We start from the raw sequence: 17,775 nt of genomic DNA on the forward strand, positions 1-17,775 counted from the left end.
TATGGTTTGAATGTTTGCATCCTCCTCAAATTCATATTTGGAACCCTAATCCCTCACATGATGGGATTTGGAGATGGGGCCTTTGGGAGGTAAGTAGGTCATAAGAGTGAAGTTCTCATGATGGAATTAGTGCCCTCATAAGAGGAGACACAAGAGAGCTTGCTTCCTCTTTCTTTCCCTTCCATGTGAGGATACAATGAGAACATAATCAGTTGCAAACCAGGAAGCAGGCCCTCCCCAGAAAGCCAGATCTGCTGGCACCCTGGTCTTGGACTTCGCAACCTTGAGAACTATGAGAAAAAATAAATGTTTTCTATGTAAGCCACTCAGTCTATGGTATTTTTGTTTAGAACCCTGAACAGACTAAGACAGGGATGATGTAGTTTGCATTTGTACTGACTTTTTAAAAAACACTGCCTTAAGTTGATAATCATTATTTGTGTCTAAACATTATGTGTGAGTGTGTTTTCTGTTAGCCTGAGACTAGATATTTTTAGTCACTGAATTAAAAAAATCCTACTGACTACATTGCAGGTAAGATAACTAGCAGACATTAAAGGCAAAACTGAAATGTCTCTGGTACCCTGAAAGCAGGCAGCAGAGGCAGAGATGCAGAGTTCTAAGCACAACTATCATGTAGAGGACTTACCACTGTAAAGTTCTTTCCGGCTTCATGCACATTTATTACCATCCTTATGATACTAACTGAATTCAGGTTTTTTCCAACACCTGTTATTGTACTCCCACCACTGGCAAAATAAAATAGAAAAATAGCAATGAGAGGTTCTTTCTCTATCAAGTATTTTAAGAGAGAAATGAAATTAAATCACATGTAGTAACTACAAGTTACAGCGAAATTGAAGTCAAATGAAAGTTCAGTGGTAAATTTTCTTTGGAAATAACTTATTTCACCCGAAAATATTTTAAAAATTCATTATTTCACAAGCTGAAGGAATGAATTTCTCTTTTTATTCACCAAACACACAAAAGAAATATTTTTTCCTGTCTGAAAAAAATACAAAGAAAAATGAATTTAACTACTGTCGCTAGACTGATTGAAATAACAGAAATAAGGCAGACTGAAATGGGTCCAGTGAGATAATGATTTAGAGGGAGTCTGGTATTGGCTCAGACAGTAAAGAATCTGCCTGCAACGTGGGAGACCTGGATTTGATCCCTGGGTCAGGAATATCTCATAGAGAAGGGAATGGCAACCCAATCCAGTATTCTTGCTTGGAAAATTCCATGGACAGAGGAACCCTGGCAAGCTATAGTCCACGGGATCACAAACAGTTGGACATGACTGAGTGATTAACACACTGGTATAGGGAAAAGTTGTGTGTAAATTAGGTAAGGAAAAATACACTGTAAAAGTGACAGAAAAAGGTGATTCCACTCTTAGGCACTAAGGTTAGTAAAGAGTTAAAATGTACACAATATAAGTGCTTAAATACTATGATGTTCAGCTTAAATACTATGATGTTCAGTAAATTTAGACTAGGATAAAATGGCATGAACTAGCACTGATAAAGTCAAATTGTACTCAGAACCTGACTGTAGTTTTCACTCCTGAATTGGAAAGGTATTCTTCAAAAGAAATGCAATAGTATCAAATCCAGAGATAAAACTATCTTCCTTTTGACTATTTGACAGCCAATCATTCTCAAGTTTATTACTTTCTTATACCCATCAGAAACTTTTACTTACCTAATAAAAGATTTGGTGGGATGTATTTCATAGACAATGGGGTCTTCCCGGTAAATGAAGCTGTTCACCTCTCGGTTGGCTAAGTCAATTTTCAATTTAACAGAAAACTCAGTTGGAGCACTTTGGGCTGGGGTATAACATTCGAGAATACTATATGAAACACTGAACAAAAAATTAAGAAAATGGATCTTTGTTATTAAAGACACACATATGTTAGAATTATATCCATAAGTCAAAAAGGATATCAGTCAATAGCACCTAAATGGGAATTTCTAGGGGGAAAAAAGCTCTTTTTAATGTAGGGTGTTTGTATTTGACTAGATCCCAGACTTAGCTCTGTTGTAGGCAAGCTACCTGACTTAAAAACATTTGGGATTTTAAGCAATTTTTAAAGTTTTGGTACTTGATTTAAGCTTTCCCATCTCTTAAGAAGCAGAAACATAACTTTCTAACCTAGTCTCCCTCATGGCTCTCACCACCCCAAAGTGATCTGATCTAATTGTAAATCTTGACGGAAATGTTTATTGTCAATTAACTGAACCTCACAGCTTATAGCATAGGTGGGATACTCAGTATAACAATAAAGAAGGTGGAATTAATAAACCATAAGGGAAGGGAAGAAAAAACAGCAAAAAGGAGTAGAGGGATTTGGGAAGAAGAAGTCTTTTAAGGTAAGGACAGTAAATAATAAACCTCTTGACTTTTTGCCACAAAAGAACAATATTTTCTTGATTTGTTAGGTACAAATATTAATCCAACTTGACTGATGAAACAAAAGACAAACTACAACACCTTTTTAAAGTACATGTTTTTCCACCAATTGAAATGTGTCTTGAATTTCCACTGTTTAGGTGCTTTCCAGTTAATGTAAGTAAAGTGCCACCAGTTTTTGGACCATAATTTGGAGAAATACTTGTTATTATAGGATCCTGAATGAGAGATAAAAACAAAATAAAATAACCTGTTAATTTTATAACTCTAAGTACATTAAGTAATAATTAAATATCCTAGTTCATGAGAAAACGAATGCCTAGACTTACCACATAGGAAAACATACTATACTGTACTGACCCACGACTGTTTGAAATAACTATGGACATATTGAAATGTTCATTCGTTGCAGGACCAACTGTGCATTTCAACCTGAAAAAGCAAAGTTTTATATAAGTCCAAAGGCATTTTCTGGCTTGGGTGTTTTATATTAAGAGTTATTATCTCCAAATAGTGAGCTGACTACTCTAAATAGCAAGCAGAGTTTCCAAGTAAGCATCAAGACTGAAAATTGTATAGCTCTATTTCTGTACTATTATGCTAAAATTTATATTGACTGTCTTGTATTATTCATACAGACAAAACAGGAAATGTTAAACATCATCGATGTAGAACTCACCAACTGAAAAGTTCATAATAATCTCAGTCTATTCCTATACAATTGTAGGCATAATGTTTGGCATACTTACAGAAATGTTATTTTGACAGCATATGAAACAATGGGCTAATTACAACTAAGCAGAAATCTCTTCTTCAAAGTATGTCAAAAGATGCATTTTTGTGGTTATACACATTTATTTAATAACAGTAATGATAAAATAAAGATAGGCTTTCCACAAAATTATTTTTAAATTAATAATCTTATTATAATCCTAAAAAGTACAATTTGCTTTATTAAGAAACTTTTAAAAATGAGGATGAATTGTGTCTCCCTTTTATAGGCTCTAATTTATAAGCAATGAGCAAGAACTTACAAGGGGGATTTCTTGAATGAATTTTTTTGCCATTAAGCTAAACAAGTATGACATTAACTGACGCTTTGGCCTCAGTAAAATAAGATGAGTAGATTTAGATCTTTGCATAACCCTGGAAGGAATTCTACTAGGTATAAATTAACCACTTTGAAAGAATAGGTCAAACTATAAACCTTCAAATGTTTGGTTATTGTTACTACATAACTAAAAATTTCTGGGTTCTCTGTTCATTATGGGCTTCCCTGGTGGCTCAGAGGTTCATTATGGAATTCAGATCTTATAGAAGTTACAAGTAGGATATAATAGAACAGGCACAGGTCTTGGATCAAGAGAGCTGAGTTTGAAGGCCTGTTCAGCTCTTACTCTCTGAATTACCTCTACTAATCTACCTTTCTGAACTTCAGTTACCACTTTGTAAAACAGGGATAACATTGCTATTTCCTGAGGTTTGGGAATGACTACATGAGATATACTCTTTCCTGGCAAACCATTCCGGTATTCCTGCTTGCAGAATTCCATGGACACACCATGGGGTCGAAAAGAGTCGGATACGACTGAGTGACTAACATTTTAATTTTTCATTGCAGTGTCAATAAAGATCAGCTAAATATAAACTCATCAAAAACAATGAGTCTCAAAAGTATGATACAGCTGCTTCACTACATTTCTGAGATTCAGAAAGTGAATTTAGAAAAGAGGGTCTCTATTGAGCTCTTCTCTGATTTTTATAGAAAAAACTGTTGGAAAGAGTCTCTCTATTGAAGACTTTAGATGAACTGACCCCAACCAGTGCTACTCTTTCAAATCTACCCAGACAATTTCTCAACAGTTGTTACAAAAATGGTTGAAAAATTCCCAATGCCAGATTTTTCTTTTCTTCATTTGAGTAATGTCACTTTCTCCCTCCTTAATCCTGGTGAGTAAATAGTTTTAAAAACAAAATAAATCCACAAGGGGAGTGGTGGACCAAGACATTTTTTAACTCAAGAGATGGACTTTGGGGGCAAGTTTTACAAGTATTCATTCAAAACTAAAACCTGTCTTCCAACCACACCCTGGCCAAGTGTCTTTAGGTCCTTACATGTTTGTTGTGCTCTCACTTAAGGTTAAGGTGCAGCTCTCATTTCCAAGGAGAACTCTGGTTTTCTTCAAGTCAAATTTATTATTCCTCTTGAATCCAAAGTCCCAGCCACAAACAGTCAGTGTTGTCCCTCCTTCAAGGGGGGCACTAGTTGGAAAAACCTATAAGGACAATATAGAACTTAAAGAAAGCGAGTACATTATTATCTTTCACATGTGTGGAAAACGGACAAAATATGTATCCTCAAAAAAAATTGAATTTTCACTGAAGGAAAAAAGGACACAAATCTCAGAGAATCTGGAACAAACATTAAAACTATTTGTCAGGTTGATGAAACAAGCTGTTTTCAGAAGATTCAGAGATAGGAGAGAGGGCAAATTCAGCCTAGGTGGGGATGAAAGGCCTTTTTGGGATGAAGCAGATACACTTTGGGCCCAAATTTTACATTTTATATAACCCATACTTTTATATGCTTATATAATCTGGGCCTCTAGGTTGAACTCTGATCAAAACTCCTTCCTGGGGCCTAGAAGCTGAGCACCGATATATGCCTTGTTCTGAGCACCAGCTGGGTATGTGCTACATGCATATTGTTGCTATGGTATTCCCCACCCAGACGAGAAAGTCACACAGTTAAAATACTTCTTCCTGTACCCAGTGTTTTCACAGTTGCATTTAACAGCTATCAGAATATCAGTCACGTATATGGTATTTAATACATATATGCCATTCATTCATTCATTGCTGCTGCTGCTGCTTAGCCACTTTAGTCGTGTCTGACTCTGTGTGACCCTATGGATTGCAGCCTGCATGGCTCCTCTGTCCATGGGGATTCTCTAGGCAAGAGTACTGGAGTGGGTTGCCATGCCCTCCTCCAGGGGATCTTCCCAACCCAGGGATTGAACCTGGGTATCCTGCATTGCAGGCCAGATTCTTTACCACTGAACCACCAGGGACACCCCTATTCATTCACTTTTTTTTTTAAGGCTTTTATTTTATTTTTTTAATTTTTATTTTTACTTTATTTTACTTTACAATACTGTATTGGTTTTGCCATACATTGACATGAATCCACCACGGGTGTACATGCGTTCCCAAACATGAACTCCCCTCCCAACTCCCTCCCCATAACATCTCTCTGGGTCATCCCCATGCACCAGCCCCAAGCATGCTGTATCCTGCATCGGACATAGACTGGCGATTCGATTCTTACATGATAGTATACATGTTTCAATGCCATTCTCCCAAATCATCCCACCCTCTCCCTCTCCCTCTGAGTCCAAAAGTCCGTTCTATACATCTGTGGCTTTTTTGCTGTCTTGCATACAGGGTCATCATTGCCATCTTTCTAAATTCCATATATATGTGTTAGTATACTGTATTGGTATTTTTCTTTCTGGCTTACTTCACTCTGTATAATCGGCTCCAGTTTCATCCATCTCATCAGAACTGATTCAAATGTATTCTTTTTAATGGCTGAGTAATACTCCATTGTGTATATGTACCACTGCTTTCTTATCCATTCATCTGCTGATGGACATCTAGGTTGCTTCCATGTCCTGGCTATTATGAACAGTGCTGCGATGAACATTGGGGTGTATGTGTCTCTTTCAATTCTGGTTTCCTCGGTGTGTATGCCCAGCAGTGGGATTGCTGGGTCATAAGGCAGTTCTATTTGCAATTTTTTAAGGAATCTCCACACTGTTCTCCATAGCGGCTGTAGTAGTTTGCATTCCCACCAACAGTGTAGGAGGGTTCCTTTTCTCCACACCCTCTCCAGCATTTACTGCTTGCAGATTTTTGGATCACAGCCATTCTGACTGGTGTGAAGTGGTACCTCATTGTGGTTTTGATTTGCATTTCTCTGATAATGAGTGATGTTGAGCATCTTTTCATGTGTTTGTTAGTCATCTGTATGTCTTCTTTGGAGAAATGTCTATTTAGTTCTTTGGCCCATTTTTTGATTGGGTCGTTTATTTTTCTGGAATTGAGCTGCATAAGTTGCTTGTATATTTTTGAGATTAGTTGTTTGTCAGTTGCTTCATTTGCTATTATTTTCTCCCATTCAGAAGGCTGTCTTTTCGCCTTGCTTATATTTTCCTTTGTTGTGCAGAAGCTTTTAATTTTAATTAGATCCCATTTGTTTATTTTTGCTTTTATTTCCAGAATTCTGGGAGGTGGATCATAGAGGATCCTGCTGTGATTTATGTCGGAGAGTGTTTTGCCTATGTTCTCCTCTAGGAGTTTTATAGTTTCTGGTCTTACAGTTAGATCTTTAATCCATTTTGAGTTTATTTTTGTGTGCGGTGTTAGAAAGTAATCTAGTTTCATTCTTTTACAAGTGGTTGACCAGTTTTCCCAGCACCACTTGTTAAAGAGATTGTCTTTACTCCATTGTATATTCTTGCCTCCTTTGTCAAAGATAAGGTGTCCATATGTGTGTGGATTTATCTCTGGGCTTTCTATTTTGTTCCATTGATCTATATGTCTGTCTTTGTGCCAGTACCATACTGTCTTGATGACTGTGGCTTTGTAGTAGAGCCTGAAGTCAGGCAAGTAGATTCCTCCAGTTCAATTCTTCTTTCTCAAGATTGCTTGGGCTATTCGAGGTTTTTTGTATTTCCGTACAAATCTTGAAATTATTTGTTCTAGTTCTGTGAAAAATATCGCTGGTAGCTTGATATGGATTGCATTCATTCACTATTTATTTATAAATCATCTGCTATGTGCCAGGCATCAATAAATGAATAACTGAACTTATTTTATTTAATACTTAATTACTTATTCTTAATTCACATTTATTACTAACTACCATTTTTTTCCTTTAAATATAGTCACTATTTGATATATATCAGCTGGTTAGTTAACAAGCTAAAAACGATGTAACATTTAATATAGTCAACATATTCTGTTAGAAATAGATAAAAACAGAATTGGAGCGGGCCTCAAGTATGATCTGTATTATAGCAATGTTTCTAATTATTTCTTTTGGCATCATTGTATATTTCATTTCTAGGACTGACTTATTTACTTCAGGCTCAGTATTAAATAATAATAGGTTCCTTTTATTATTGCAGGCTTACCTTTGGTGTATTAAAAGTAAAACAAATTCATTAATAAAAATTTGGCAACTGTGATATAAGATAGCATTAGGCTCTTATGAAGTCTACAAGACAACTATTTTTAGGCTAAAACTATTAAAACAAATTTCCATGTTAAAAATAAGCTTCTCCTCAGCAGCTTTGTGACAATTGAGAAAGGAAATGCTCTTTTGGGGGGACATATTGTAAATTGTGCTGTAAAGTACAATGGTGGGAAAACAGCACTGCTATACAGGCAACTCAAAAATCAGTAAGGGTATTTGCTAAAGACTGGTTAGTGAAAGTGTAAAAGTGATTCTTCTATACTTTAGAAGAGCTTTTAGCAAAATTCAAATCTGCAAATGTTACCATCCCTCCCAAGTAAATAATCACAAACTAACGTCATACCCTTGTTGTCAAACCCCTGTAAAAGTCTTAGCCTAATGCCTTTATATAGCTGCTTTACCCATGAAATCCATTATACAGTTGTGCCTTTCATGAAAATTTACCTCGTCCATGTCTAGCCAATGAGAGTTGCTAGAAAAAAAATCTGTTTATTATTATGTTAGAAATTCAGTAGGAGAGAAAAAGACATCTAACCCTCCAGGGCTCTCTTCAGCCTGAGGCTGTCACACAGCTGTTATTTCCTCTTTTAATGAGGAGTCTTCCCCACTGAAAACAGCTGCCTCAGGCTGATGTTGGCCCGATCCCACTGCCTAGATCTCCCCTTTCTATGTAAAAACTGAAGTCTGTCACTCTACTTCATCATCACTTTCTGTATAAGACAAAGGGATTGTGTGATGATTTCAGAAAAGACACTGAGAACTGTTCAATTGGTGTGCTGGCAACAGACATGCGTGCTATTAATATAAAACCTCTGTGAGATCATCAGGATTTGAAAGGCCAGCTTTTCTTAGCTTTGCTCTCCTGGCTGAAAATTAGAGGCAGGCAACTGAGCTATTCTGCCTTAGCTTATGGGGTAACATTCACTCTTCCGGGGGAAAAGGAAAGACACAATCTTGGACTACACACCCTGGGACAGAACCAACAATGGGCTGGCAAACTGTGTTATCCTGAGGGTAGAGAAACTCTGTGAGAAGGAAATGAGTGTACGGCATAAAGCCACAGAGGCTGGATCTGGATAGGGTAGAAATAGCCACAAAAATAGCTATTGTCCTTAAACAGGTGAAAATGATTTAAACGGTCATGTTTTCAAAACCCATCAGGATAATACATGAGAAAATTAAAACAACAACAACCTTGGAAAATTAAAATCTGTCTCTTCAGTAAATGTCACAAATATATTGGTGGCAGTGTGCTGCAGAAAAGAGATAAAATATCTCATGTCTCTCACAAGATATCACTGCTGCTACTTATCTGAGTCTTCTGATCAATTAATAAACTGTTTTACTGTCTCACGGGACTGAACTCTAATCCTACAAGATATGACAATTTTATCCTAATAAATTCAGAATACATTGGAAAGTGCTCTTTCTTTTCTGAAGCATTTTTCATTGCTCTTTAAGTACAAGATCAGATAACATGTTTGAAACAAAATAACGGGCTTGCACTCCTGAAATATTTCATACGTGGAACTGCAGAGAATCTCAGCCACTGAACATCATGTACCTTGAAAAGCAGGTTGACTTACATTTATAGGAAAGTGAAACTCTACACATTAGCTGGGTTTTATGCCTGCAGCATTTAAGACAGATAAGAAAAAGATGAATAATCTGTCTTATTCTTTGCAGTAAGAATGCTAAATGTCACGCTCTAGTGCAGCATGAAATCTTCCTAACAACTATGAACCAAAAGGGATTTATGGACTCAGCTGCACTACTTTCTTTCTAACTGTACAGCCCAAGCCTCAGTGAATTGTGCGTGATACAACCCAACCTTTTAAAAATTTCCAGTTAAGAGTGCTGGAGTTAGGGAAGGTGGAGGAGGGGAGATTCAAACATTATGAGAGAGTCTGGTTCCAGAAAATTCTAAAATATTTACTGTTTTTAACCATTTTAATGTAGCTTTCATTAATATTAATAACAAAAGGTGGTAAACTGGTCAAAATTAGATGTTTCATTTGTAAAGGTTATCAATCTGCTCTTTATTTAAAACAGCAGGTTGGCTGTTTTTGAAATGAAATTGTTGTGATTTAATTGCACATGCATACGTGCACACAAACACACACACACACACTCCCCATACCTTTCATGGAATAGCTGCATTCAGATTCCTGGTGTCTCAAACTGCCAAAGCTACGTGTTTTTAAAAGTATAAAACTGCATGTGGTTTTAAAAGTGTATTAAACACACAAAAAATGCATAAACACTACAGATTTAAATTTGTTGTAATATCTTCTCATTTATTCTCTAGCTGATCAAACTGAGGCTTAATAATTGTGTCACACCTAACAAAAAATGATTTGGTTTAAAACCCAGTCACCCAGTACAAATCTTTGCCCAAACCGTAGCTAAATGAAAACAGCCATGTGCTTGGGGGCAGATCCTGTTCTAACTTGCACACTCTGTTTACTTGGGCTTGAACCAGGCGACCGACCAAGATCTTTAACTTGATTTTTTCACATGCATCATTTATTATTACCAAAGTCCAACTGTTCCACAAGCAGGCAGAGAAAACACACACTGAGTCCTTACCAGGTTAGTAGCTTCAAGCAAAATGTATTTGAATCAAGAAATTTTTACAAATTGCCATGGAGATTTTCAGAGTGCCAAATACATGCTTAAGCAAACAAGGCAACAGAGAGTGTGTCTACAATATCATGGCCAAAGTCGACTGCTAGCAGCTCAGTTCTCTAAGAGCAGGAGGCACTTTTGTCTTGTTTGGGAATGTGTCCCCCCATTGTCTAGAAGAAAGCCAGCTGTGTGGTAGGCACTCAATAAATGTTTCTGGAATGAATTAAAGAATGAATTGGCTTGCAGAGTATAGAAGTTAGTGAGGTTATCAGCTGTGTCTTTACTTCTCTTCCATGAACTTTGAGAGAAGGCGCACAGCTACCTATGTGTCCACCATCCACTTGCCTCCCAACTTGCCCTGAGAAGTAACCTCTGCTCTCATCAATGATGCGATAGCCACCATCTATGCATTAGAAGGAACAAAACCCCCTGTTTGCCTGCTCCAGCATGTCTTGGACCTCTAGCTTGCATGGTCCAGGTTAGGGTTCTGTGTAATGATGACTAGATCCCTATGTATGATGGAGTCTTATGTCTGGGCACCTGATAGATAAAGTAGCTGGTGAGCAATCAGAATGGGCAGGTCAGAATGGAACAGGTCCCAGTGTGAGGAAACGCAGAGCAGTGTTGCCCTCTAGCCACTTTACTCTTTTATTCACATATCTGCTAAGGGAGAGCAACTGCTCAAGGAGAGTGTGAAGCAAGCACTTCCAGTGCAGGGTCCAGGGGCTTGTGCCCAAAGACACCCTAAAGGGAGAACCTGGAGGGAGAGAGGTGGTGCTTGGGCTGATGCTTCACAGAAAATGAATAGTTTGATTTTTGAATTTTTTAATCCATGGGATTTATGCTTTCCAAAACAAAACACATACGACAGTTGACAGAGACTCCTACCTTGTAGATTGTTGGCAGACAGGTCTCTTGAGTCCACCTTCCACTGGGGCATTCCTCCAATCGCACACATTTATCATGGCACCAGCCACACTGCACAAAGGAAGGGGCGGAGAGGCACTGACTGCAGGACTGGAAATGTTCACAGCCCAGGCCATTCAGCGGGATCTTGGTGATCTGTGAAGAGAAGTGATGGAAAGAGCTTCCAGAGGAGGGTTTTGTTTGCTTGTTAAATAAAAACTAAATACATCAAAGATACATATAAATATAATTTTACAGAGTCTAACAGAGATGCCACTTATGCGTGCACATCATGTAATAATGCTAATGTGATTAAATTTTTTTTCCTTCCCTCCACTTTTGGCACATATGTGATAAAAGTAACTATTACTGTCCAGTGAACACAAGCATTATCACACAATGTTAGAGGTTCTATTTAGTGGGGAAAGTTTGAGATGATTTTACTTTTCAAAAAATTTTTTATTGGAGTATAGTTGATTTACAGTATTGTATTAGTTTCTGCTATACAACAAAGTGAATCAGTTAGAGATACACATATATCCACTCTTTTTAAATTTTTTTCCCATACAGGTCATTACAGATTGTTGAGTAGAATTCCCTGTAGTTATACAACAGGTCCTTAGCCTACCAGGCTTCTCCATCCATGGGATTTTCCAGGCAAGAATACTGGAGTGGGTTACCATTTCCTTCTCCAGGGGATCTTCCCAACCCAGGGATCGAACCTGGGTCTCCCGCATTGGAGGCAGGTGCTTTAACCTCTGAGCCACCAGGGAAGCCCATTTTATACATAGTAGTGTATACATGTCAGACCCAATCTCCCAATTTATCCCTCCCCTGCTGAGATGATTTTAAAATAACAAGAGAGTATAATTTAAGCTGCTGGAAAACACACTTGAACCTCTGGGAAATTCTAAGTAAGGTTACATATCATTCTGGCACCAAAATGCACCTCCTCTCAGGGAAAAGGGATTACTGGCCAGCATAATCTCTTCTAACGTACACTTCAGGAGTTATCTGCCTGCACTAGAGTTCTGCCCTTAGGACTGTAATTCTCATTTTGTGTGTTTGTGTTTCTCATTGAGAAATATAGGACAAAAGGAGAAGTTTACCTCATGAAGATGACCTTCCATAGGTCCAATTTTCCCCAAGGAAAAATTTAACTTGATTTTAGGAAATGTCTGGAATACTCGGGAAAGAGCTTCATAGAAGAGAGGTAAATCCAGATGAAGGGAGAAGTTAAAAAGGACCAGGTGACAATGGCTGTAAATATCCACTCAGGAGGAACCACATTGATGGAACCTTCCTATGGAACAGGGCTTACCTTCTTCCCAGTGACAACCAGTGTATAGCCATTCTGGTTTAGCGGGTGCTCCACAACCACTTCTGGAGACACAGGGTGGGAATCCAGCGGAAAATTCACGTGAGGAGTTAATGATCCTGATCGAGAAACCACAACCTGAGAAACAAACCAGGAAGCACTCTTAGTCCAACAGTCCAACAAGCTCAGTTTAAATATACTATCAGGGGAGAACGTGGATGATAATGGTAATACCAGATTAGATGAGCTCATGGATGTTTGAACGATATGCCCAACAGTTTATTGTACTGTAAATCAATATGTCTTCTAATCTCCTGCCTTGAAGACAATTCATTTGAACCCCCAAGACAGAGTTTTGCCTATGATCTTTTAATGATTTCTAGGAAAGGAGATCTTCCAGCCAATCAGTCAGCACGTGCAGACACATGCTCACGATTGTACTGGGAACTGGAGGAGCCAAAACTCACCCCAGAAGACCTCACTTATGCTACAAGGATTCTGGATTATTTTTAAATCTGTCCTTCTGACCCTCCCACCGGGCAGCTTCCCTTGACGTACAGGAAAGTGTAGTGAACAGGGAGTCTGGAGACCTGGAACTGGTTCCAGCTTTGCTACCCTTTAGCCATATTTATAGATCTTTTGAGGTTGAAATAGGCCCTCAGCTAACTTTGAAATGATGTGCTGTCATTTCTTATAAACCACTGTCCCATCGTACATTATTACTTTGATTATAAATAAGGTTCTGCTTCTTGGCCTGGTTTTATAATAAGGCCTGATGGTTTTAACAATGTCTTGGAAAGGAGATTTGATGAGTGGTGTCATTCTTGCCGTCAGGTATTTCTAATTTGGGATGGTTCTCAGCTATAAAATTTCCATCAGTCTAGTCACTAGAAACCAGTAATAATGAAGTCCAGGTATAAGACCAGAAGAAGGTGAACACTCAGACTACAGGAGAGCTTAGACGCACTCTCATTCTTAAATAGGCCATAACGTTCGATCTACAGGAAGGTGCACAATGCTGAGCATAGCTCTGGGCTTGAAACTAACTTTATGAAATTGCTTGACACCCAAATACCCTTTTACATTTCACTGAAAGGGCATTTGTTTGCCATGTTTGAATCATGGGATAAATGTGGGCATCTGTGAGATTGAGATTAAATAATAAACCACTTCTACCTCAGCTTTCTTATCCATAAAATGGGAACGAACTGCTTAGTACTCTAACAAACACACAACATAAAAATGTTCTGGGGAACCAGTAGTATATTTTTCTTCAGCACAATAAAGGAGCTATTTACTCTGAAACAATTTGGGAAGATTCCCCAAATCCCTAATTTGCTCCCACAGAATGGATTGTTGATAGAGAAATGAACCAAGTTCACACAGCGCTGTAAAAGTTAAACATCATGACTTTTTTTTTTTTTTTTTCAAACATTTGCTCTACACCAAACACTCAACACGTTCAAAACAACTCCATTAAGCAGAGTGGCTACATTTGCACAGAAATTAAGTGATAGATAGACCGAAGGTCATTTGGTTGGAATGGGAAAGAATGAAAACTACTGTTATTTCTAGATTTAGGGCCAAATAGTTATTTGTGACTTTTGTAGGGAATGCAAAAAAAAAAAAAATCAGTTACCAGTGCTACCTCCCAATGGTGCTGGTTTCAAACAGAGTATCAGAACACCAGACATCTAAAGCTTCTACACCAAATTATTTCAGTTAACCAATTTTTTCTATCTTGACTTACTTCTGGTGCTCATCACCTCTTGTTTTTCCTACCCCTCATGCTCCCCTGCTCCCTATTTTAAAAAATATTTCTCTGATTGTTGTCAATCACTTCAAACTGCAAAGGGAAAAAAAATTCCTTTTCTCACAAGTAAAAACCAAAACAACATATCAGCCTCTTTTAATAACCTGATTCTGTTCTCTGCCTCATTCTGTGCTTTCTACTTCACTGGAGATTATTCATCCTTCTGAACCTTCCTATAGATATTTGAATTTTGCATCTGTTTCTCTTATGCCTTACATTCTATTCAGACCTCCTACCTAAGGATGAGCTCCTACTTTTTTTCTCCTATCTTTCTGATCTCTTTAATATCATTCACCATATCTATAATAAGCAATCTCTTTTTAATTTAATAAGTCATCATCTTTGACTTTGGGTTTCCCTGGTGGCTCAGACGGTAAAGAATCCACCTGTAGTACAGGAGATCTGGGTTTGATTCCTGGGTTGGGAAGATCTCCTGGAGAAGGGAATGGTTTTCCACTCCAGTATTCTTACCTGGAAAAATCCACGAACAGAGGAGCCTGGCAGGCTACAGGCCATGGAGTCCCAAAGAGTAAGAAACAACTCAGTGACTAACACTTACCCTTGACTTTATCAAATATCTGAAGTCCATTCAAATACCCATTTCCCAGAAAAAATTAATATTTCTCTTTTCACAAAGATGCTCTTTGCACCTCTGGAACTTGGATATATTGATTTGGTTCATTACCTGTTAAGACTCTTTATCTGGACAACACCATATATGATGGTAACTGAGCCAGGCATTGTGTTGTGCTTTAAATAGGTATTTTGTTTTGTCTTCACAATAAGCTACAGGGTAGGTACTATTATTTTCCATAAAGAAAATATGATAGAGAATTTTAGCTAGAAAAAGTCAGGTTTCCAAGGAACTTTCTCTCATGTCAGAAACTGTTTGCTTGACCTCTTCTTAAACACTCAAATATACTCTTGGAGCACCAGAGTAAACACCAATAAAAAACTTCAACTCTGAGCTCCCAAGAGCCACTTGTGAGTCAAAGCATTAAAACAAATTTCACAATATGTTTGCCTTGCCAAATACTCCTTGTTTCAGTCATCTTGGCCGTACAAGTTAAGTGTGCCTAAAGAGAAAGACTCCACATCTAAATAGTTTCTGATAGCACAGAGGAAATGTTATTAGTACAGGCGACAAGTTCAACTTTTGATCATGAACTAGGATGAGTGTGGCGTGGTATAAAAAATGAGATGAAACAGAGAAGACAGGAAGGCTGGGGAAAAATGAGATGACTGCCTGGAGTTTCGAGCAGAGGTCATGTCAGAGATGCAAATACCTTTTCAGCTGATCATTAGCCCTTTCTCTGGAAGGATACCTATTGCTATAAAATGCCAAGAATGTGTTTCTACCATTAACTCTTCACTTTCTCTTCTTGCCAAAATTCTAAGTAATTGGGTAACCACTTTAACTCTCAAAATACTCCTGAAGCAATGTTTGCAAGAAATAAGGAGTTCCTTTTGGTTGTCATGGAGATATTTTTAAGGACAGAACAAAATCCACCATTTAAATTTAATTCTTATGAAAACTCACCTGGCAGTCTTAGAACAATTAGTAAGAAATAGAGACTAGCAATTATATTTTGAGTTTCTACTGTGTTGACAATTAATGCCCTATAAATGGGATCCCACAGAGTTCTCTTGCCCTCTTTCCACCATGTGAGTACACAGCAAAAAGATGGCAATCTGTGGACCAGGAAGCAGACTCTCACTAGACACCACATCTGCTGGCATCGTGATCCTGGAATTCCCAGCCTACAGAATTCTGAGAAAGAAATGTTTGTTTTTTAGAGCCACCTAGTATGCTAATTTGTTATAGCAGCCCAAACTGACTAAAACACCAGCAATAGGTTTATATCTTAAGTATGTGAAAGAAATTGATATTTGTCTAGAAAGGAATCAGATACGAAGAGCTTCGTTTCAACCAAGGTAAACACTGAGCATTCTAGAACTAAAAAAATGAAACATATGAAGTGGAGATCGCTGATTGGTGCTGACAACTTAAAATTAGAAGTAGTAAGACAAAGTACCAGGCGGTAAAAGTTGAATTAAATGAAACTTTGCTTTGTTCTGTCACTCTTTTCGGTAAATGGGCACAAGTGTTTCTATACCAACCTAATACTACAAAGGCCAGGATATGTACAAATAGCAATTTTCTTTATGATTATAATATCAATGTGTGTGTCTCAACTTTTTGAAATGAGTCAAAGTGAGTAGAAATGAGTCAATACCAAATTGAGACCTCTGTAAAAAAAATTCAAGCATCTAAGAAACGTATAAGCTAGTAACATAACAATTTTAAAAATCCAAAACTTTCAAATTAATATTTTAAATATAATGACTACAGAATTAGTCAATCTATACACAGAGTATATCTGTCTGAATTTCAAAGAGGCTACTGATAAATATATTTCATTTTAAAATGCCTCTCCATTTCTTTCAAGTAAGCACCTGAATAAGAAATTCCAGTTATTCCCTGCTAACAACAACAACAAAAAACCCAAAAGGTAGCATTTTTCAATGTTTCAAATTACTTATGATATTTTAAATTTCTATGCTATAAGAATTTATAAGATGTATATATTTCAAGATCATGCATTAATTCATTTTAGGAGACTATATATGAACTGGGCTTAATTTTTTGGTATGGACATAAGTCTGTAATTATTATTTACAATAGATGTTTTTTTCCTCACAGAAGAAATCTCAGAATCCATGAAACATATTTTCTTCTAAACAAATATACCAAAGTTATTGTTCTTTATAGACGTAACTAAATTAATGATGTATGCCTTAAAAAAAAAGGCAGATGATATTTTTATTTGATCACTTTATAAAGGAGATAGGTAAGTCAGCAATCTCTGAAGAGAATGTGGAAGTTCAAACTTCGTTTGGCTGTGTCCCTGCAGCACTGATGAGTTGATGATCTGTGTCTACATAGTCTAAAATAGCAGTAATCCCAAATGTAACATGCTGCAGGCTTCAGCACAAAGCACTGAAATACCATGATGGTGGCACAGGAACCGAAGGAATTTGGAGACAGTGGGTCAATAAATAAATTGATTTTTCTTACTGGAAGTGAGTGATTACTCTCAGGTTCACTGATTACGCACATAATCCTTTAGGTAATGGTTGTAAGTAACGACCATGAGCTAAGGATGTCTTTTTAGGTGATCCCTACCTCTTGAACTTTCTTGCTTAAGACCAACCAGTCCAGTTAAGAGAAAAGAGCTTATGGGTGGTAACAGCATCACAGAAAAGGGGATGGGGAAAGAGAAGGATGATACCAAAGAATCGAATGACATCTATGACAGTGCTCAGGCAGCAGCCACTGTATGCAGACAAGCCAGTGAATGTGGAGATGAACTTGCAAAAAGTCTGGAAAGTGTGTCCCCACCCCCATCCCATCCTCATCCACTCACTCTC

The 17,775-nt window shown here is 37.6% G+C and overlaps 1 protein-coding gene and 1 non-coding gene across 12 annotated transcripts in view; both read right to left on the reverse strand.

Annotated features, from left to right (window-relative positions):
* Positions 1-17,775, reverse strand: part of MET (MET proto-oncogene, receptor tyrosine kinase) — a 116,892-nt gene that overhangs the window by 34,595 nt on the left and 64,522 nt on the right. For all 11 annotated transcript variants that reach the window (XM_060414395.1, XM_042248298.2, XM_060414391.1 and 8 more), the window contains 7 exons: positions 12,534-12,668; positions 11,195-11,368; positions 4,534-4,694; positions 2,748-2,850; positions 2,500-2,636; positions 1,708-1,869; positions 650-749 (listed from right to left, as the gene is read on the reverse strand). In XM_060414395.1, coding sequence (XP_060270378.1) covers positions 650-749; positions 1,708-1,869; positions 2,500-2,636; positions 2,748-2,850; positions 4,534-4,694; positions 11,195-11,368; positions 12,534-12,668 — 972 coding nt within the window. The remainder of the gene's footprint in view (positions 1-649; positions 750-1,707; positions 1,870-2,499; positions 2,637-2,747; positions 2,851-4,533; positions 4,695-11,194; positions 11,369-12,533; positions 12,669-17,775) is intronic.
* On the reverse strand, positions 11,914-11,985 carry TRNAW-CCA (transfer RNA tryptophan (anticodon CCA)). Its single transcript has one exon. It is a non-coding gene; the product is annotated as a tRNA-Trp (tRNA).

This window comes from Ovis aries, chromosome 4 (genome assembly GCF_016772045.2).
Source record: "Ovis aries strain OAR_USU_Benz2616 breed Rambouillet chromosome 4, ARS-UI_Ramb_v3.0, whole genome shotgun sequence".
In the NCBI taxonomy this organism is placed as follows: domain Eukaryota; kingdom Metazoa; phylum Chordata; class Mammalia; order Artiodactyla; family Bovidae; genus Ovis; species Ovis aries.